At 36.4% G+C, this 22,579-nt stretch overlaps 1 protein-coding gene across 5 annotated transcripts in view; it reads left to right on the top strand.

Annotated features, from left to right (window-relative positions):
* Positions 1 to 22,579, top strand: part of THSD7A (thrombospondin type 1 domain containing 7A) — a 441,557-nt gene that overhangs the window by 321,955 nt on the left and 97,023 nt on the right. For all 5 annotated transcript variants that reach the window (XM_035020648.1, XM_035020650.1, XM_035020649.1 and 2 more), the window contains one exon: positions 18,276 to 18,470. In XM_035020648.1, the coding sequence (XP_034876539.1) occupies positions 18,276 to 18,470 (195 nt within the window). The remainder of the gene's footprint in view (positions 1 to 18,275; positions 18,471 to 22,579) is intronic.

The following is a 22,579-nucleotide window of genomic DNA, read 5'->3' as shown; positions in this document are numbered from 1 at the left end:
TATTGATTTAAGTGTGTGTGTGTGTGTGTGTGTATTCTTCAGAGCAGCAATTGTATTTTATTGATTCTGATTAAATAATCCTCCTAACACTCATCAAAGAACATTATTAACTAGAAGATACTACCCCCACAACTCCCTATTAGGAAACCACTACTATGAAACTTCACTACTTTGTTTATAGAAGATTATGAAGTATAAGTGATCCCATTCTGATTTACTTATATCTCCTTAAAATACCTAAACCATTGCTTCAACTCAGGGCTTGAGATGAACAACAAAAAGAGCATTTTGTAACTTTAAGGCGTACGAGGTATTTATTTGATTTGTTTACATATTGCAATATGATTACCCCCATAGTGTTAGCATTATGTTAAGTGAAATAAGTCAGAGAAAGACAAATACTATATGATCTCCACTTTATCTTTAGATTCCATATATTCCACTTACAGGTGGAATCTAACGAAGGTGAACTTGTAGAAACAGAGAATAGAATGGTGGTTACTAGAAGCTGGGGGTGGAGGAAATAGGGAGTTATTAGACAAAAAGTACAAACTTCTAGTTAGAAGATGATTAGGTTCTAGGCACCTAATGCACAGCATTATGATTATAAACAGTACTGCACTATCTGTGAATTTCTGAGAGAGTAGATCTTAAATGATCTCACCAAAAAAAAAAAAAAGAGAGAGAGAGAGAGAGATGGTAATTATGTGATATGATGGAGGTGTTAGTATGTGTGATGGAGGTGTTTAGAATTTTTTTGTAACTAAGGAAATAGTTGACATGTAACATTATATTAGTTTCAGTTATACAACATAATGTTGGGATATTTGTATACACTCTGAAACCATCAGCGCAATAAGTCTCGATACCATACATCTTATATATAGTTACAAAATTTCTTTTTCTTGTAATGAGAACTTTTAAGATTTATTCTCTTAGGGGTGCCTGGGTGGCTCATTCATTAAGCGTCTGCCTTCAGCTCAGGTCATGATCCCAGGGTCCTGGGATCGAGCCCCACATCAGAGTCCTTGCTCCGCAGGAAGCCTGCTTCTCCCTCTACCTGTCCCCCTGCTTGTGTTCCCTCTTTCGTTATGTCTCTCTCTGTCAAATAAATAAATAAAATCTTTAAAAAAAAAAAAGATTTATTCTCTTAGCAGCTTTCAAATATATAGTATTATTAACTGGAATTCTGCTATAATTACATTCCCATGACTTATTTTCTAACTAGAAATTTATACCTTTGGACCTCTTTCAACCATTTTGCCTACCCCACACCCCTCCCCTCTGGCAGCCACCAATCTGTTCTCTGTATTGTCGAGCTTGGTTTTGTTTTCTTTTGATTCATTTGTTTTGTTTTTAGAGTCCACATATAAGTGAAATCATGTGGTATTTGTCTTTCTCTGTCTGACTTATTTTACTTAGTATAATGTCCTCAAGGTCCACCCATGTTGTTGCATATGACAAGATCCCACTCTGTGTTGTCGTTGACTAATATTTCCGTTGTTTCATGTACTGCATCTTCTTTATCCATTCATCCATCAATGGACACTTAGGTTGTTTCCATATCTTGGCTATCACATATAATGCTGCAGTGAACATGAGCGTGCATATGTCTGTTCAAATTAGTATTTTTGTTTTGGTTAAGTACCCAGTAGTGGAACTACTGCATCATATAGAGGTTCTGTTTTTAATTTTTTGAGGAATCTCCATACTGTTTTCCATAGTGGCTACACCAGTTTACATTCACCACAACAGTGCACGAGGGTTCTTTTTCTTCACATCCTTGTCAACACTTGTTATATCTTGTCTTTTAGATTCTAGTCATTCTGACTGGTGCAAGGTGATAATCTCTTTGTGGTTTTGATTTGTATTTCCCTGATGATGAGTAATGTTGAGCATCTTTTCATGTGTCTGTTAGCCATCTTTGTCTTCTTTGGAAAATGAAGCCCCATCCAAAAAATTAATGTCAAGAACAATATCAAAAGCTTACCACTTGTTTTCTTCTAGGAGTTTTATGGTTTCAGATCTTACACCGAAGTTTTTAACCCATTTTGAGTTAATGTTTATATAGGATCTAAGACAATAGTCTAATTTCTTTCTTTTGTATGTGGCCATCCAGTTTTCCCAACCGGATTGAAAAAACTATCCTTCCCCATTTTGTTGTAAATCAATTGACCATATATGTGTGAGTCTCTTTCAGGGGCCTCTATTCTATTCCATTGATCTTTCTGTCTGTTTGTTTTTATGCCAATACCATATTGTTTTGATTATGACAGCTTTGAATATAGTTTGCAACCAGGGAGTCCCATACCTCCAACTTTGTTCTCAAGATTGCTTTGGCCATTCATGGTCTTCTGTGGTTCCCATACAAATTTTAGGATTGTTAGTTCTATTTCTGTGAAAAATGCCATTGGAGTTGTGATCGGGATTGCATAAGATCTGTAGATTGCTTCAGCTTAAATGCACATTTTAACAATATTCATTCTTCCATTCCATAAGCATGGAACATCTTTTCATTTATTTGTGTCTCCTTCAATTTCTTCCATCACTGTCTTACAGTTCTCACAGTACAGGTCTTTTATCTCCTTGGTTAAATTTCTTCCTAGATATTTTATTCTTTTTGATGTAATTGTAAATGGGATTGGTTTTTTTTTGTTTTTTTTTTTATTCTTATGTTAATCCCCATACATTACATTATTAGTTTTAGATGAAGTGTTCCATGATTCATTGTTTGTGCACAACACCCAGTGCTCCATGCAGAACGTGCCCTCCTCAATACCCACCACCAGGCTAACCCATCCTCCCACCCCCCTCCCCTCTAGAACCCCGTTTGTTTTTCAGAGTCCACCATCTCTCATGGTTCGTCTACCCCTCCGATTTCCCCCGCTTCACTCTTCCCCTCCCGCTACCCTCTTCTTCTTCTTTTTTTTTTTTCTTAACATATATTGCATTATTTGTTTCAGAGGTACAGATCTGAGATTCAACAGTCTTGCACAATTCACAGCGCTTACCAGAGCACATACCCTCCCCAGTGTCTTTATCACCCAGTCACCCCATCCCTCCGACCCCACCACCCACTCCAGCAACCCTCAGTTTGTTTCCTGTGATTAAAAATTCCTCATATCAGTGAGATCATATGATACATGTCTTTCTCTTTTTGACTTATTTCACTCAACATAATATAAATGGGATTGTTTTTTTAAATTTCTCTTTCTGATAATTTTTTGCTATTGTGTAGAAATGCAACAAATTTTTGTATCTTGATTTTGTATCCTGCAACTTTACTGAATTTTTTTATTAGCTCTAACAGTTTTTTTTGGTGGACCCTTTAAGGGCTTTCCTTATATAAAATCATGTCATCCATGAATACTAACAGTTTTACTTCTTCCTTTCCAATTTTGATACTTTTTATTTATTTTTATTGCCTTATTGGTCTAGCTAGGGCTTCCAATACTGTGTTGAATACAAGTGACAATGTGGCATCTTTGTCTGGTCCCTGATCCTAGAGGAAAGGCTTTTAGCTTTTCATCATTAAGTGTGATGTTAGCTGTGGGCTTGTTATATATGGCCTTTATTATGTTGATGTTTGTTCCCTTTATATCCACTTTGTTGAGAGTTTTTATCATTAATGGATTTTGAATTTTGTCAAATGCTGTTCCTGCATCTTTTGAGATGATCATGTGATTTTATCCTTCATTTTGTTAATGTTAATTCTGCAGATTCTGTTAATGTGGTATGTAATGTAGATTTAATTACAGATGCTGAACCATCCTTTCATCCCTGGAATAAATTCCTTCTGATCATGGTGTATGTTATTTTTAGTATATTGTTGATTTGGGTTTGCTAATATTTTGTTGAGGATTTTTGCATCTATGTTCATCAGGGAAATTGGCCTGTAATTTCCTTTTGTGTGTGTGGTATCCTTGTCTGGTTTTAGTATCAGTAATGCTGGCCTCATAAAACAAGTTTGGAGGGGCACCTGGGTGGCTCAGTCGTTGGGCGTCTGCCTTCGGCTCACGTCATGATCCCAGGGTCCTGGGATCGAGCTCCACATCCGGCTCCCTGCTCCGCGGGAGGCCTGCTTCTCCCTCTCCCACTCCCCCTGCTTGTGTTCCCTGTCTCACTGTGTCTCTCTCTGTCAAATAAATAAATAAAATCTTTAAAAAAAAAAAACAAAAAACAAGTTTGGAGACATTCCCTCCTTTTCAATTTTTTGGAAGAGTTTGAAAAAGATTAGTATTAATTTTTTAAATGTTTGGCAGAATGCACCAGTGAAGCATCTTGTCCTGGACTCTTGTTTGTAGGAAGGTTTTTAATTACTGATTCAGTCTCCTCATAGTTACTGGCCCATTCATATTTTCTATTTCTTCTTGATTCAGTCTTGGAAGATTGTATGTGTCAAAGAACTTACCCATTTCTTCTAGGTTGTCCAGTTTGTCAGCATATAATTATTCATAATAGTCTCTTAGGATCCTGTGTATTTCAGTGGTGTCAATTGTCACACCCTTTCATTTCTTATTTGATCTTTTTTTCTTGGTCAGTCTAGCTAAAGATGTGTCAGTTTTGTTCTTTTCAAAGAACCAGCTCTTAGTTCCATTCATTTTTTTCTATTGTCTTTTTCATCTCTATTTCATTTATTTCCTCTCTGATCTTTGTTGTTTCCTTCCTTTTACAAACATTGTGCTTCATTTGTTCTTTCTGTAGTTGCTTGAGGTGTAGAGTTAGATTGTTTGAGATTTTTCTTCTTTCTTGGGGTAAACTTTATTGCTGTCAACTTCCCTCTCAGAATGGCTTTTGCTGCATCCCATAAATTTTGGTATGTTGTTTTTTCAATTTCATTGTCTCATGATATTTTTTGATTTCTCATTTGATTTCTTCATGGACTCATTGGTTGTTTAGTAGCATGTTGTTTAATTTCCACCTATTTGTGATTTTTTTCCAGGTTTTTTTCTTGTAGTTGATTTCAGTTTTATACCATTGTAGTCAGAAAAGATGCCTGATATGATATCAATCTTCTTAAATTTATTAAGACTCAAGGAAAATTCCATACATTGCTGTACCTTCTCACTCCACCCTGTAACCGTGGCCCGTCACCACCATCTCGTGGCAGACAGTCTCTCCTTTGCTGTCCTGTCTGTTCCTCCCTTCCAGGGTATTCAATAACTTCTATCTCCTTTAAAAAAAATTATTAAGACTTGTTTTGTGGCCTAACATGTCATCCATACTTGAGCATGTTCTATGTGCACATGACAAGAGTGTGTATTCTGCTGGTTTGGGATGGAATGTTCTGTATATATTAAGTCCATCTGGTCTAATGTGTCATTTAAGGCCAATGTTTCCTTATTGCTTTTTTGGTTGGGATGAGTTATCTATTGATGTAAGTGGGGTAGTAAACTCCCCTACAATTATTGTATTGCTATCTATCTTTTCCTTTAGGTCTGTGAATATTTGTTTTATATATTAGGTGCCCCTATGTGCAGTGCATAAATGTTTATGAATTTTGTATCTTCTTCTTGGATTGACAACTTTATCATTATGTAATGCTCTTCTTTGTTTTCTATACAGTCTTTGTTTTAAAGTCTATTTTGTCTGATGCAAGTATAGCTACTCCAGCTTTCCTTTGGCTTCTATTTGCGTGGAACATCTTTTTCCATCCCTTCACTTTTAGTCAGTGCATGTTCTCACATCTGATTCGGTCTCCTGTAGACAGCGTATACCTGGCCAGCTTTAAAAAGCAGAGGAAGAATACAGGACACTTCCTCCCAGCTTTAGTGAGGCAGAAGGAGAGCACAAAAATGGTGCCACCAGAACCCCCATCTCTGGAGAGAATCCCACCAGGCCCTGCTCCTCCAGAGATGCTTTGAGATCAGAAAGTGAATCTCCTTCATGCATAGGCTGGGTGCTCTCCAAACTGCTGATTCTGCACCTGGGGCAAGTGAGTCTGCATGAAGCCCTTCAAGAGCTGTCTTGAACTTCATTGCAGCCTCAGGTCTCATGCACACAAAGCCCTACTGGTTTTCAAAGTCAGACATTTTGGGGTCTGTCTTAGGGGTTGGAGTATCTGATACAGAGGCACAGGATTTAAGAGTTGGGGTATCTGAGGTGGAGTATAAACCCTTTGCTCCTCAGGGAAAAGTTTCAGATTTGTGAGATCCCTCCTGATTGTGGGTTGCTGTGCTGGGGTAGATTTTTTTTATGCGACTTTACCTCTCCTACCTGCCTTGATGGGGCCCTTTTCTTGCTTGATGTGAAGCATCTGTTCAACTAGTTTTCAAGTCATTTTCAGAAAGAATTTTTTCTACATGTAGCTATAGATTCAGGGTTTCTGTGGGAGGAAGTCAGTTCAGGATCTTCTTATGTTGCTGTCTTGGACTACCCAGCTTAAGGATCATTTTTATTTTTTTATTATTTTTTTATAACATATAATGTATTATTTGTTTCAGGGGTACAGGTCTGTGATTCATCAGTCTTACACAATTCACAGCACTCACCATAGTACATATCTTCCCCAATGTCCATCACCCAGCCACACTATCTCTCCCATCCCCCTCCACTCCAGCAACCCTGTTTGTTTCCCGAGATTGAGAGTCTCTTATGGTTTGCCTCCCTCTCTGGTTTTGTCTTGTTTCATTTTTCCCTCCCTTCCCCTATGATCCTCTGTCTTGTATCTCAAATTCCTCATATCAGTGAGATCATATGATACTTGTCTTTCTCTGATTGACTTATTTCACTTAGCATAATACCCTCTAGTTCTATCCACGTCTTTGTAAATGGCAAGATTTCACCTTTTTTGATGGCTGCATAATATTCCATTGTGTGTGTATGTGTGTGTGTGTGTGTGTGTATACCACATCTTCTTTATCCATTCATCTATTGGTGGACATCTAGGCTCTTCCCATAGTTTGGCTATTGTAGACATTGCTGCTATAAACATTGGGGTGCATGTGCCCCTTCGGATCACTACATTTGTATCTTTGGGGTAAATATCCAGTAGTGTAATTGCTGGGTCATAGGGTAGCTCAATTTTCAACTTTTTGAGGAACCTCCATACTGTTTTCCAGAGTGGCTGCACCAGCTTGCATTCCCACCAATAGTGTAGGAGGGTTTTAAATGAAAATTTCTAAGACCTTGCTTTGTAGATCCAGTTGAGTAGTTGTCTGCTGGCACCTAATATTTAGAAAACCTCTGCCACATTTGGAAAACTGAGCTAGGGTAATTTTTCTGTCTTTTCCCAGTGCCTGTTCTCACTGTCCTTTAATTTTGACATATGGTGCCTGGTTCCTGGGTACCATTTTGACCCATCTCAGACTAACCAACTCTTTCTTTATCAGTACAGTGTGAATTTCTTATAGAATTCTCAGGCTTTCTTTTTGCAGATACTCATTAATCATGGTTTGCTTTCATTTGATTTTAATGGAGACTTTCTATCTCAACTGTTGAACTGATGGTGTTCTTTATCAGGTGCATTCATTTTTATTATAAACTGTTATGATTATTATTAACTCTGAGATAGCCCTGAGCAACTTTTTCTAAACGTTAACTGTTGGTAGAATAAGCTGGGAGTTCCTAACATGTTTGTGGCTTTCAATGTGGAAGCAAACAACTTTCAGGCCAATTAATAGGCTAACACTTTCCCCATCACTGAAACTTCATTTTCCCTGAGATTATTTTCCTGTGATTTGCTAGCAGACATTCCACTACCACTGTGAAGATTAAAGGGGGAAATTGTGACTTAATCTCCTATAGCTCTCAGCTTCCTGTTTGTTTATGGTCCAAATTTACAGTGTTTCTACATGGGGTCATCAGAGGACAGAGTGGAAGATCTTGGAAAAGTTTAATGGCGATGATTAATTCTTTGAATTAGTTTCTGCTTCAAAGCCTTCCCACAGAGACCAAACTCCTACCTTTTTTACTGCTTTTCTTCCTCATTTCCAAGTCAGCTTTCATTCCCTCAAAATTCTGTTCAAATTTCACTGCCTTCAAATGTGTCCCTTTATAAACTGTGCAATGTCTAATCATCCCATCAATCCACAGTCTCCATTGGTAACCAAAATTTTACACTGTGATTATTGGTGCATATTTTCATGAGATAAACACAGTATCTCTAAGTCATATGTGCTCCTGGCAAGATTCCAAAGTCCAAATATATGTCTACTTCATTGTTTTCCTTATTCGTAATTTTGTCATTATTCTGTAGACTTACTTGTATATTGTGATCTTTAAATAACTATCTATAGAATGACTATACTTTCTTTTTATTTAGGTGAGTATATAAGAGATCCCAAAATGTAGGAGTGCAGAAAAATAGGTGGTAAAAATTTATTTAAATGAGAAAATTTACTAATTGAAATTGATTTTTAACCTAGGCCTAAAAAGTTGATAAATGTGCCATCATCCTTTTCTAGGCAATAAGGTCTTCTGAGCCTAGTCTTATTGCAAATATCCCCAGAGCATGGCAAATGGACTTGTTAGATAAAGTACGTCAAGTGAGGGCAGTTGGTGGAATATCTTAAAACACAAAAGACACAAAGCCATGCTTGATCTGGAGAGCTACAAGGAGTCATTTGGGGGTATAATGTAGTCACAGCAGTGTGGCTGGCAGACTATTTGGCTGATAATTTGAAGGACAGATTGGAAAGTAAGACTCTCTCAGAGAAATATCTGGAACCAAGACCTGGGCAGGGTGGGGGAGGAATAAAACTAAAAGGAAAGCGTTTCCAAGAGCCCTCATTCAGAGAAAGTCCTGCAAGTTTCCGTGAGGAACTGACTAGGATAGAACCCACAAGTCGCCTTAGTGTGATGGAGGATGAGCCTGGAGAGATCAAAACAGGAGTTGTATTTCATCAGAGAACAAATGGAATTCTATCGAAATACTTGATGTGGAACTATCTATTTACATAAGCTTTTAAAGGTAAATTAATTGGGGCACCTGGGTGGCTCAGTTGGCTGTGCAGCCAACTCTTGATTTTGCTTCAGGTCATGATCTCAGGATCCTGGAATCAAGCCCCATGTTGGCTATGCTCAGTGGGGAGTATGCTTGAGGATTTCCCTCCCTTTCCCTCTGCTCTGCTCCCACTCTTTCTCTCTCTCTAAAATAAATAAATCTTAAAGAAACATAAAGTTAAATTAATTAAACCAATAGATTATAATAAATGTGACTATTTTGTTGATTGGATTCATAACTCTTCAAAATGACCCTATCATATAATTTATTTCATTTAGAAGCATAATTACTTTCATTTAGTACTGTAATGTAGTTCAGTGTAACCTCATCATAGCACTTTCAGAAGCAGCCTTTTTCTCTTCTTGTCTAGAAGACGCTGACTGAAAGTGGTTGGGTGCAGCTGTTTAACTCACAGTTTTTCAGAGTCAAAGTAAATGATTTAATCCAGAGAAAGGGAACTAAAGAAGGATTATAGGATGCCACATGCCTTGGTACTTCTGCTTATCACTGTAAGCTCAATATTCTGTAGTATAGCTTTTAATTAAAAATTTCATTGAGTCCCAAAAGTATTTATAACACAATGCTAAATAATTTTCAAATAAAGGACAAATAAAACTTTGTTTAATCTCAAATAATACCTGAGATAAAGTTATTATTTGAATTTTCTGGATTTTTCATAATGCTTTTAAAAACCATGAGTCACTTCACTTTTTAGTCACTGAAAATAAAGCCAGGTAGTCTGGGACTTTCAGGCAATCAAACAAGTAGATAATAGGAAAGGGCATAAAAATGAAGTATTATTTTCAGTTAAATGAAGTTAAGTAATTATGTCTCACATCTTTATTCCAAATCACACGTGCTTTCAGTTATATGCATAACATATTACACACATAGAAAACATGCATAAAAATGTGCCATGATGGGGCACCTGAGTGGCTCATTTGGTTAAGCATCAGACTCTTGATTTTGGCTCAGGTGACAATCTCAGGGTTCTGAGATCAAGCCCCACGTCAGGCTCCATACCCAGCAAGGAGCTTGCTTGGGATTCTCTCTCTCTCCCCTCTCCCCTCTCTGCCCTACCTCTCTCTCTCTAAAAAAAAAAAAAAAGGTGCTATGATAGTTGACATTAAATAGGGATGCAAGTCATGGGCCTTGATGTCAGACTTTGCAGAGTATAAACATGACCTTTTTCTGCCCAGCGCCAAGTGAAATCCTCAACGTAAGTTTTAGGAAAGGAAGTCATGGATGTAGTGATTAGAGAGTTATTTGCCTACGTGTGCAGTTTAAACTAGGAGTACCTTAAATTCAGTGAAGCATAAAAATGCAGAGTTATGGTTGGATTCAGCCCTAAATCTTCATTATTTATTTATAACAAATCATGTTAGTTACTATACTTTGTTAGAATGGGCTTCGTCTCAAAAATGAAATTAAAGGTTGCATTACTGACCACATTAGGGCATGGAGTTGGAAGATGGAGGTTGCTGAGGAGAGGAAAGCATCTTTTTTTTTTTTTTTTATCTCAGGGTCACCCAATTCATTTCACAGGACCACGAAGGAATGAAAACACAGAGACTTGAGGTAACACAACAAAAGTGACAGGGAAGAAAACAGAGTGGGAACATAAGACCTATGCTTACTGGGAATGGAGAGGTTTTGAAGAAGATGATGAAAAAGCAGGAAAATCCTGAAAATGATTATAATATGAAGACTTTATTCTAGACTATTACAATAGAAACTTAAATTAACTTCATGGAAACAAAAGACAGGAATGTTTTTAAGTATTGGGTGAATTAGTGAAAAAGCAATAAAGGACGTTAGGGGAGAGGTTGATCAATGTGATGTGTTGAGCACATTGAGTTACTCCTGAGTTTGCAAATATTTTTCTCAGTGATTAGGCTATGTGCTACCAGTTGAAGAAGTTGGAGACCTACCATCCTACAGATACTGAGGTATCAGGGCCCTATCTCTTTTGATGTTTCCATGTCAAAGAAATGGTTCCCAACTCCTTGAGAAAGATATTTCCTGGGTTGTAAGACTGAGAAGAGACTAGGAGAAATTTACATAAATTTAAAAGGGACAGAAAAAGAATTTACAGTTGTAAGTTTTTTTTTTTAAATAAATGCTTTAAGAAAGGGGAGGTCAGGGGCCTAAAGACAGGAAGACACCTGTCAAGTTCAGTCAAGCTAAGGGTAATGTTAAGGCCATCTCAATCAGGTTCTAGTAAACGAACAGTTGGAAATATATAAACACAAGGGGCCTTTTCAGAAAAGCAAGGCATGTCCTGGGATTTCTAATGCAATTTTTTTCCTCATCCAACAAACATTTACTGCAAAATTCTTAAGTTCTGACAGTAACTGAACCAAGGACTTCAGCTATAAAGATACTAAATGAGTCAAAATCTCTTGCCAGAAGGTTCTCATAGGCTAATGGAGGTAAAGGTTTGTGGGTCAACAGACAATTATCAAAAGTCTTTAAAGTGATATGTCTGCAGTGTTGTGGGAACAGAGTATAGAGCACAGCTCCATCTGGGGAATTTGAAAATCAGAGAAGGTTCACAGAAGAAGAAAACATAGTCCTAAACAGTGCTTAGCAAGAGGGCGGGGCAACCAGACATGGAGAACAATGTACACCACATGGCAAAGGAGTAAGAAAGCCGCATTTCAGTTCATAGAAAAGCAAATGGCTTTCTGTGGATAGAATGTAGGGAAACCATGGGCATGACAGATGATGAGGATTTCCTATATCCTAGTAAAGAATCCAGCCCTCAGCTAGTAGGTATTAAGGACCCTGTGATGCTTATATTTGCACTTTAGAAACACACTTTGGGGGTCAGGGTGGATGAGGGCTGCAGGAGAAACGGGAGATAGCAGGAAATGGGAGAAACATGCACAATGGCCTGGACGAAAACACGGGGTCAGGAGATAATACATTGAATAAATCAGATTCACTACCTGGATGTCATAGCTGAGGGAGTGCAGGGATTAAAAATTATTGGGAAACTTCCCATTTAAGAAGAGATATGAAGCTTCTCTTCAAAAAGAGGAGGGAAGAAAGAGTTATAAGAGTCAGTTCATGGGGCTTTTACTTCAGTAAGCTGAGAGTGATTCCAGACTTCTATATCTTACAGTTGTTATAAAGTTCAGATAGAATGGTTATACAAAAATGCTCTCTGGGAAGATACAGGCAAATATGAGACTTCGTTCTTTTCCCATCTCAATTCTTTTTTGAATTTATATTGGTTTTCAATAAATAAGTAAATATATAAGTGACTTCTGCTATCAGAGTCAATATAAAATTTTAAGACAATTTCTGAAGAATACAAAAGACATCAACAACTCAATAATAGTTCTCAAGATTGCTATAGAGTTTGTTTAGGTCTGGCAAGGGAAATCTGTTCCAAAAATGTAATACTAGAGGTTTTCTAAATAGTGTGCTTTTTAAAAATCTCAGCTCTATATCTGGTTTCTCTCTGCTTTAATTTCTCCTTTCTGTTTACCCCCCTCTCAATTCCATTACATTGATGCACTTCAATTCTTCGATGCCTTCTGGAGGTACATTGCACATAGTACTACTTTGACTGTTAAAAATCACCCATAGCAATCTGCACATTTCTATGATTAAAAAGAAATTAGAATAATGCAAGGAACATTTAGGGAATAGGGCTAAGCATGTATATCCCTGACATTAAAATACAATTATATTTTTACTGTATTAATGTTGTGTTCTTTGCTCCTCTCCTAAGCTATAAAAACCTTGAAACTATAAAAACCTTCATAAACCAAGATTTATCTTTTATATTACATTTAAGCTCCATTACAATGAATGCAATAAACTTTCAGCATATACTTTTATCAAGAAAAAGAAGTCTATCCTCTGATCTCACTTCTCATTTTGTTTTATTTTTATGGAAATTGTCATGAATTTTTAGTGTAATTACTTCAAACAGATGTTCAATTCTCTTATCCTGATAATAGGAAACAGTAGAATGAAAGGAGCTATTTTGGAAGAGTTCATGAAAGAGTTTGGTGAAGTTCATGAAATAGACCAAACAGGAGGAAATTGGGGGGTTACTTTAAAGATGTCAAAATACATGTTTAAATTGATTAAATGATGAATTATTAAAAATGTATTTTTAAAATTATATTTATGAAGACAGAGATTGGAAGACACCAACCTAAACATTCAAATCTTGTTTTGAGTTCATGAAAATAAATAAACCCAAGCATTTTCATTTTATTTCTCAACCTTTTATAAAGGGTATCACAAACAAGTTTAAGCCAGATATGCTTTAGTTAAGGCTTCACAGTAAGACAGAAGTTGTAATATGTAGACAGTGGTTCATTCATTTCTTTCTGTGTTACATGTTTCATGTAAAATGTACATTTTTGTAGGTTTGCTTAAGAGGCCTAGAGCTTTATGGGGGGAAAATACAAATCATATAAATATAAAGCAGTCCTTTGAAAATTTTATGTTGGAACATGTATGCCAAAAAAATATAGCATATTTAATATACAATGGCAAGTGTGCAGATTCTAAACGCTTATGACATCATGTCCAGGATCGAGCTAAGAAATTGTCCTCAAAAAGACTAAAGAAAGAAAAACAGGTTGCATTGGTCTATACCTAAATGAGCTGTAGAACCACATCATTCAAAATAATGATAATCAGATTTATCTGCCCAGATTTATTTGGATGCGCATACAGATAATCCAAGTCTCAAAAGGTTCTATAATGGGGGACATATGGTAGTTGAAAGTGTCCTAACAGTAGGGTAATAGATATGGAAAAATGGAATTTCCAAAATGCTCAGCAGCAAAATTTTCATTCCTCAATATGGAAAGACTATAAATTAACCTGATATTTGGATATGTACATGTTTAATTTACTACCATACATTCTCTGAAATAATGTCATGCAAAACAGTTCTTATCTAATTAAAATAGTGTTTATCAATCAAAAACAAGTTTTAATGTGAAGAAGAAGGATGAAATTATCTTCTAAAGCACTTTTAGGTAAAGACCTTATTTCCAGGGTCACTTTTTATATTAAAAATAAGATAGAAGTTGCACTCATAGGAAATGGTTGAAAATCACAAATTATGGAATTACCTGTGATAGCCATAAACCCAGCGTTTCTTTCTCCCCTAATGTTTCCCTGATGACTTGTGCCTGGAGTGCTCCTGGACATTTAGCTTAAAAGAGCACACTGCCTAAGGGTTCCAGTTAGTGGTCAATGAGTTGAGTTGATTAAAGCACCCATTGAAAGCAAAGTCAAAGATCTAAACAGTTTCATATTTTCATAGATCCATTGCCATTTTTTTTTCAGTGGCTATAAGCAAAAATACGTAACCTTGGACATGTCAACATGCCTACTCTTTGTATTTGAGACAGAATATGGCTGCCACTATGCTTCACTGTGTCCGAGAAATAACTAGGAGTGCCAGTTTCTGGACTTCTTTGTAGACAAAGTCTCATCCATTATTAACTCTCTTGGCATCCCGAGTTTTCCCTACCACCATGCCAGTTAAAAGTAGATTGGGAATTGGTTAAAACTAAGTTCAAATCTCTGCTTCCTTAGTTAAACTTCTGCTCTTTGAGACAGTAAACTTGTTGTGCTTCAGTTTCCTTTAAAGTAAAAATTAGATGTTAGCCCATGTCAGAAGGTTGTTGTGAAAGGTACAAACTTCCAGTTATAAAATAAATGAGTCATGGGGATGTAATGTACAGCATGGAGACTCTAGTTGATAATTCTGTAACGCATATTTGAAAGTTGCTAAGAGAGTAGATTTTAAAAGTCTTTATCACTTAAAAAAATTATAAGTGTATATGGAGACAGATGTTAATTAGACTCATTATGATTATTTCACAATATATACAAATATCAAAGCATTACATTGTACACCTGAAACTAATATAATGTTATACGTCAATTATACCTCAAAAAAAATGTTGTGGTGACAATTAGCTGAGATGATGTATGCAATATTCATAGCACAGTGCTTGACAAAAGATGGGCAATCAGTAACTACTCATTGAATGTTTTCATCTAAGTATACCCTGTTTAAAGAGAAGTCTAGAGGGAAGTCCCACAGAGAAACGACTGATGTTAGGTATGAAATCCAGATGAATCTGTAGCTACTCATTCAAGAAGCAGTCTGGTCCTATTCAAAACAGAAGAGAAGAAAGGCAGAAAAATTCTAGAGCAATGTTTCTCAGATTTTTATGTGCACACAGATCACCTGGGGATCTTTATAAAATGCGAATAATGATTTAGTGGATGAGATCTGGGAGACTGCATTTCTAGCAAACTCCAGGGGGTGCCTACGCTGCCTGCCCACTGAATACACATTAACAAAGTCCTAGAGCACTTGAGTGCATGGCAGTTTAAGAAATACTGTACTTAAATCCATATTTGTCTAATCCAGCATTCTGTTTCCTGATACAACGGGTTAAAATTAATCAATTCATTTGTTCATTTAGCAAAAGATTATTTAGTATCTGTATTTATTATTTAGTGCCTGTATTATGTACCAGGCACTGTTTTAGGCTTTAAATATAAAATAACAAGAGAAATAAAGATCATGCCCTCATTGGGTTTTTAATCTAGTGGTAGGGTTAGAAGGTAAACTTGTAAACAGTTCATTAAAATAGTTTCCAGTGGTGATTAAAGCTATAATGAAAATAAAATGCAGTTACTGTGAGATTGTATATGGCCAATGAAGCCTCCTCTAGAAAGGAGACAATTGAACTGAAGCCTGAATATTGAAAAGTAGTCTGTCATGAGATCTAAAATTTTTAAACAAAATGAAGAGAGAATGTCAAGTCCCTGAGGCAGTGATGAGATCAGTGTGTAGGAGAAAAGGGGGAAAAAGCACTGTGGCTAGAACAGAATGCCATTATTTGGATGCAAGACAATGATGAGCAATCAGGAGCAATCAGGGGCAGGGGCTTACCTGGCAAAGTCGGGAGGAGTGCAGTAAGGGCTGAAATCTAAGGGAATTTAGAGGTTGGATCCAAGGTGGGTTTTAATAGCTCCACAGAGGGTTAAGATGTACACTAGAAGGAAGGTGTTTACAGGAAAATACGCCTGGCTAAGCAGAACAAGACGAATGAAAAGAGCTAACATAAGGTGTGGGACACAGGTTGAAAAAAAAAAAAAAAGAGTAACTCCTAAAGCAAGAAAGGTTGAAATTGTACATCCCTTAACTTTACACTACAAGAAAGAGAAATAGGCCACTTATGCTATGAAAAACAATTTTATAATAGCACCCACGTAGCACACTTTCATTTGCTGCAGAATAAATTAAATTTTTCTGAGTAGAAATGATTAACTATGAGAAGGAATAAAACTGTAATTCCTGGTTGATTATAGGCTATAGCCGCAAACTTGCCTTACTTTTCACAGGACATTAGAAACGAAAGTGAAAGAGAGTAGATAGAACATTAAAAGTAGCAATGAAGAAAATAAGACGTATGCAAGTCCCCTCTTGCACTCAGAAAAAAGTTTAGTAGGAAAAGGAGTCATCATTATTATGTAAATTGTAAAATATTAAATACCTTGTACTATAATGATTTTTGTACTCTACCTTCTACAATCTATCTTCATATTGTTTTACTGGGTTGTAAGCCAAACCCTAAAGCCAATAAAAGCAGAATTAAAGAGATCCCACAGATCACAGTAACTAAAGATTGAATGATATAATGATGAGTCCATTGTCATTTCAGTGAGTCTTACTGACTAGAGAGCAAATCTAATCATTTAAAGCCTTGCAAACTGGGCGCCTGGGTGGCTCAGTTGGTTAAGCGACTGCCTTTGGCTCAGGTCATGATCCTGGAGTCCTGGGATAGAGTCCCGCATCGGGCTCCCTGCTCGGCGGGGAGTCTGCTTCTCCCTCTGACCCTATCCCCTCTCATGCTCTCTCTATCTCATTGTCTCTCTCAAATAAATAAATAAAATCTTTAAAAAAAAAAAAAAAGATAAAGCCTTGCAAACTGGTGGCTTATTAATGTTCCACTTGACTTCTGATTGTGTCTAATGATTTAAGGCCCTGCAGACTAGTAGCTATTAACCTGTTAGAGCATTTCCAATTGACTTCTGATTTTCTGTCTTGTTTTTCAAATATATGAATAAAGGACATTAACACAATGCTCCTAGCCTTCCGTCAGTGAAAAACATTTCTGAGTTGTTTTTCTAATAGCAATGAAGAGTAGCATAATTAGTCACTCTTTCTCACCTGAAAGTGTAATGGCCCAAGGCACACATCTGTGATATATTTTTGCAGAATTATGGTCATGTTTTGTGGCAAAATAGTAGATCAACTTTTGCTTGTGTGTGTATTGTTTTGCTCGGTTACACTGACGTCATTGGCACCCTACATTAACCAGCGAAAGCATAGAGTTCATTTCATATTCTATTTTGGTCATTTATTTGTAATCCTTTTAGTTATCTTTGGCATTTATTAACCACAAAGACGTTTTTTTGCTCATTGGACTTTTGTATAATCTCATCATATTCATTCAACAAATACTCAAGCAATGCCAATTTCTAGAGCTCTCTGGGCAAGGGAGGGAGTGGACTGAGATGAAGCTGGGAAGAGAAACCAGAGCCAAGTCGTTTGAGGTCTTGTAAACATTTAAGAACTCTTATCTCTATCTTAAGAGCAACAGGAAACTACTGAAGAGTTTTAAGCGCTGGAGTGACACCATCTTCTGCCATTTGCTTACCTTGTCATTTTTCTCCCCCTCTCCCAGTGGGACCCCTTAAACAGTAGTTTTATATTGTTAGCCTATCATTTACATATCTTGGCTATTTCCAACGAACAGAGTAATTGTTTGTGAAAGAAAAAAGGTTGCCAGTCATACAAAAATAAATTCTCTGGGAGACACAGGGAGTTTGCAGAGATACCTGAGTTGGTTCATGAAAACATACAGTGCATGCTATGGATAGAGGTGTTATTTGTAAAAGATGATGTAAATGAAACATTTCCAATAATGCAATAAAAAGGGGAACATAATTCATTGATGCTCCTTATTGCAAGGTTAATATTATAAATATAAAAGTCACTAACTGGGCAACTATCTATAGTAAAAAATACTTTCAGCACTGTGCTTGATCTACACACCTAAGCTTCTGATAATAAAAGAAGCTTCACTTAAGGATACATATTTATTCCTCATGTTCTTTTAACATCTGGCTGTAGTGGGCTTTGTTTTAGCTTTGTTTTTAACTAAGAACAAAATAACCTAATGTATTTTGGTGCCCATCTGGTTACAATCGCTCATTCTACATTTATTTAAAAATGATGGATTGTTCGTGATGATGTCTTCCCCAGGAGAAGAAGTTGACAGACAGCTGTGCAGAGATGCCATCTTCCCCATCCCTGTTGCCTGTTACGCCCCGTGCCCAAAGGACTGTGTGCTCAGCATGTGGTCTGCGTGGTCCTCCTGCTCACACACCTGCTCAGGGAAAACCACAGAAGGGAAACAGATCCGGGCACGGTCCATTCTGGCCTATGCCGGTGAGGAAGGTAAGATTAGTCACCAGCTTCAGAAGGGGATTTAGATTCCTTTCAGATGTTGGCAGGCTTTTTTTTTTTTTTTTTTTTTTCCTTCCTTTCTGGTCTTCTGGGGTTAAGGTGATGCTGTACAAAAAATCTACTCCCAGAATCCCAGCAATCCAAGGAAATTTAATGTCTGTTGACCTATGGAGCAACTTCTGGTCCCCAAAATTAACCTTGAAAATAGATCTTTAATAAAAGAGGAAACACTTTTAAAAGTAAACTTACTTTGCCTTTCCTCTCTCCTAAGAATTGCTTTCCAGTTTGAATGCTAAACCTGTGAAACAGTATGAAAATGACTCCCAAAATTCCAGATGTCAGGTGTGATTGTTTTTTCACTATTGCAGTAGTCAGTTTTTCCCTTTGAAATCACATTCTGCCTTCTCATAAATAGGCATATATGTTCAATAATAAAAGTGTTTTGTTTTGTTTTTAAAGCAACACCAGCATGACTATTACTTGACTGAAAATTACATGGATTTTCTGCCATTTGTGTTTCTGAACATAGGCTCTGAGATCCGAAAGTCTCATATGTAGGTTGTGTTCATTTTTCAAGTATACTGCTCCTTAATCACCTACCTCATCCTAGTGGGGGAATAAACCATGCTTTGCCATATAGTCATACCTCACTTTTGTAAACTTTATTGTCGAGAAATATAAGGCTCTTGGTAATTATCTCTCAAGCTTACATCCAAATGCTAATTAGGCCTCTGTGTGACTCAGTGATATGATGTCATACATAATCTTGTCATTCTTGAGGATAACACAGGAATAAGAAAAACAGAGAAGTCATCAAGTTCTATCACTTAATGTTCTTTCTCAAGAGTATAGATGTATATTATTTAAACATTATCAAGCTGAATGACTTCTCATTCACATTTAGCACGAATAACTAATGATTTTTGTAAAATGCATGTGTTTCTTTGTGTATATCCCCAAATAAGACATTGTGGAGGAGTTTTTAAGCCGCCAGTTTTATTTTTCTATTTATGAAACATTTTAGTGATAGAAACCTGATAGCATTTTTATTTGGTCAAACTTGCTATCTGTGAATATAATAGCTATGCAAAAATGTAACCCTCTTGGTCTGAAGACAGAGAGAAAAATTTAGCAAACTTGACATAGTCAACCTATAGAAAAATTTAGAATTTTCTTTAAAGTGTCTATAAACCTTTTTCCAGTCACCTTATAAATTTAACCATTTGCTACCCCCAAAAAAGTGTATCCTGGAACCAAATAAAAAAGATAGAACCTTTTAGAAAGTTACATTCCTCATCTTATCAAACAATAACTCTAACCTTGTATGGATTATATTCAGACTTCAAACTCTATCAGCTCAGATTATGTCTTGGACTTCATTAAAATTAGATCTGTGGTCACCCTGCTTCCTATAAATCTATTATACTCTGCAGACACTTGCTGTGTGACTAGTAATGCGTGACTTTTCGCCCCGTGAGTCACATGGCAGAGATTTTGCCATGCTTGCAGAACTCACCAGATCATTATTTCTATAGACATGATGCTTCACACTGAAAGGTCATGAAATGCTTTAAAGGCAGAAATTTATGATTGCTCTTTGATATGTATCATCCACTTAGTTTGAAAGGGTGAGACTTCGATAATTTTTAATTAAGTCTAGTAGCTGCATCATAAGCAGGCCGTGCTGGAAAATTATAGATGTTTATATGGTAAATCATAAAGGCATGAATTCAAAACATAATTTTAAAGGGAAACCGTACAGGAAGCTGTCAGGGGAGAATCCGATGCTGCTTGTCTCTGTTAATAACAGTTACAAAAACTGGTATAATTATATGAGATACTTAAAGAGGAATCTGCCCTTCAAACACTATTTAGTACCTATTAATTTGCTGGACACTGGAACATTTTATCTTTCACAAAATAAGTCTCCCAATTTTGAGCTATTTTTAAAATTACTTAAAAACTTTGTTTGCAGGAAGTTTTAAAATTTGCTTCCCTGCTGATTAGATAACACTTTATAATTCTACACAAAAGTAGGTCTTTCTATTTTTCCCCAAGAATTAATGTTTTGTATGTGTCGAACATGTTCTAAATTTTCTAAATCAGGAAATTACTGTGATAACCTTAAGGGAAAAGGTCACATTATTAAAATTACATATTGAGTGTTTAGACATACAGTTTTCTGGTGAAGTAAGTTACAAACCCATGTGCAAAGTATTAATCTGGACTTACAAAATCAATGCTGCTTCACAAAATAAAAGATTAACTTTTATTTATCTCAGTCATAACTTCACTGTTGAACATTATACTGAAGATTATATAGCCTCTTGTATTAATAAGAATAGCTCAGAAGCTCAAAATCTTAAAGGGAAATTTATTCCTTCCTTATGGGAATTTTGCCATGGTGTTGGGTAACTTTCCAAGGCAGTCTGCCCTCCGCGAAATGTCTCAGCATGCCCCTCCATACGAAGACCTACCCCCCAATGCCAGTGGAAGAAGGTAGTTGGAGGGTCTGTCTGCTGATTTCAAAGCCTCAGCATTAAGCTCTTCCATACAGGAGTGACTTATGTCCTTTCTACTGACATTTCGTTGGCAAAGCAAATCATACACTTATGGCTTGAAGTTGAACCTGACTTCAGTCATGGCGTGGGGTGGGGAAAATATAATCCTAGTGTGCTGGAGAAAGAGGAGTGCTAGCTCCTGGTCTTACCCCTGATTTACTTAGTCTTCTTATGGTATGGGTGTCTGCCATGTGTGTGTCTCCATCTGTCTGTCTACATCATAGATATATGATAGAGGAATATTCTCTATGCCCCCAATTCAGGAGATAAACCAAGCTTCTCCATTTTTGAAATGTTATGACTTTTATCGATTATTTTTTTGTTCCTACTACACAAATGATAGGATACAGATAACACATCCTCTTCCCCATACTATAGTTCTTTCTCTTCCTTTCCCTTTCCTTCCCTTCCCTTTCTTTCTAGGCTCTTGCTCTCTGCTCCTGAACGATTTTATCTAAAAAGTCATTAGGTGGAGTCAAGCAGTTGAGCATCTGTCTCAGCAGGTGGGGGGGCTTCAGTGGTTCAGAGTGGGTTATCAGAGCCCACAATAAAAATGCCAAAATAATATTAATGACAGATTATAACCCATTACATAAAATAGGAAACCATGGATCCATATTTGATATAAATAGATGTATTAATTGAACATCTAACCAAGAGCGTTTTATTTAGTCTCGAGTATCTCTCTCATGGAGAAGTTAGACAGACACCACCTTAATCCAAGGATCAAAATTTAAATTGTTGGTAATGGAGCAAATAAAAATTATGTGTTCCTGGTGTGATGCAATGATAAACTGGCATCAAGTCAGTGACATCCCTGTCAAAGATGCATATTGTAGAATGTAATCATGAGGAAACATCCTAATTGAAAAACATTGAAAAATAGTAACTGGTCTTTAATATCCCAAAGAGCCAAGGAGCACTTAATCATGAAAATTAAGGAAAGATTGAGGAACTATTCCAGATTGAAGGAGATTACCAAAACATGATGTTTAAATGCAACACCTGATTCTGAACTAGAGTCTTTCACTATAAAAAGATTATTTTGGGACAGTTGGAAAATTTGAATAGGTATGAGGATTAGATGGTAATAATGTATCATTGTTTGTTTCCTAATTTCCTGATCTTGAATATTGAATGCGTTTATGTGTAGCAAAATGCCCTTGACTATAGGAAATAAACACTTAAGTATTTAGGGTAGTGGGGCATCATTTCAACAACTTTGTCCAAATGATCCAGGGAGGAAAATATTGATAATATACTTCCAGTTTTCTTGTAATTTTGAGCTTGGTTCAAAATTAAAACATAAAAAATTGATAAAAACAATTTGAATATAATTGCTTTTCATGCAGTCTGAGGAACACTTTATAACCTATTATTAGCAATACACAAAAGTTATCACAAAATGATTCTTATCCAAATGTCATTTGGAAAGCAAATACAAATGGTAGCAACTAGAGATAGTTAATATACTGAAGAAAGTAAAAATATTTCTTTTCAACTTAAAAAAACAAAAGTGTGTGTGTGTGTGTGTGTAGT

This window comes from Mirounga leonina, unplaced genomic scaffold (genome assembly GCF_011800145.1).
Source record: "Mirounga leonina isolate KUSES-001 unplaced genomic scaffold, KU_Mleo_1.0 Mir_174, whole genome shotgun sequence".
In the NCBI taxonomy this organism is placed as follows: Eukaryota; Metazoa; Chordata; class Mammalia; order Carnivora; family Phocidae; genus Mirounga; species Mirounga leonina.
The sequence above is the reverse complement of the archived record's forward strand: the minus strand, read 5'-3'. Positions and strand labels throughout refer to the sequence as shown.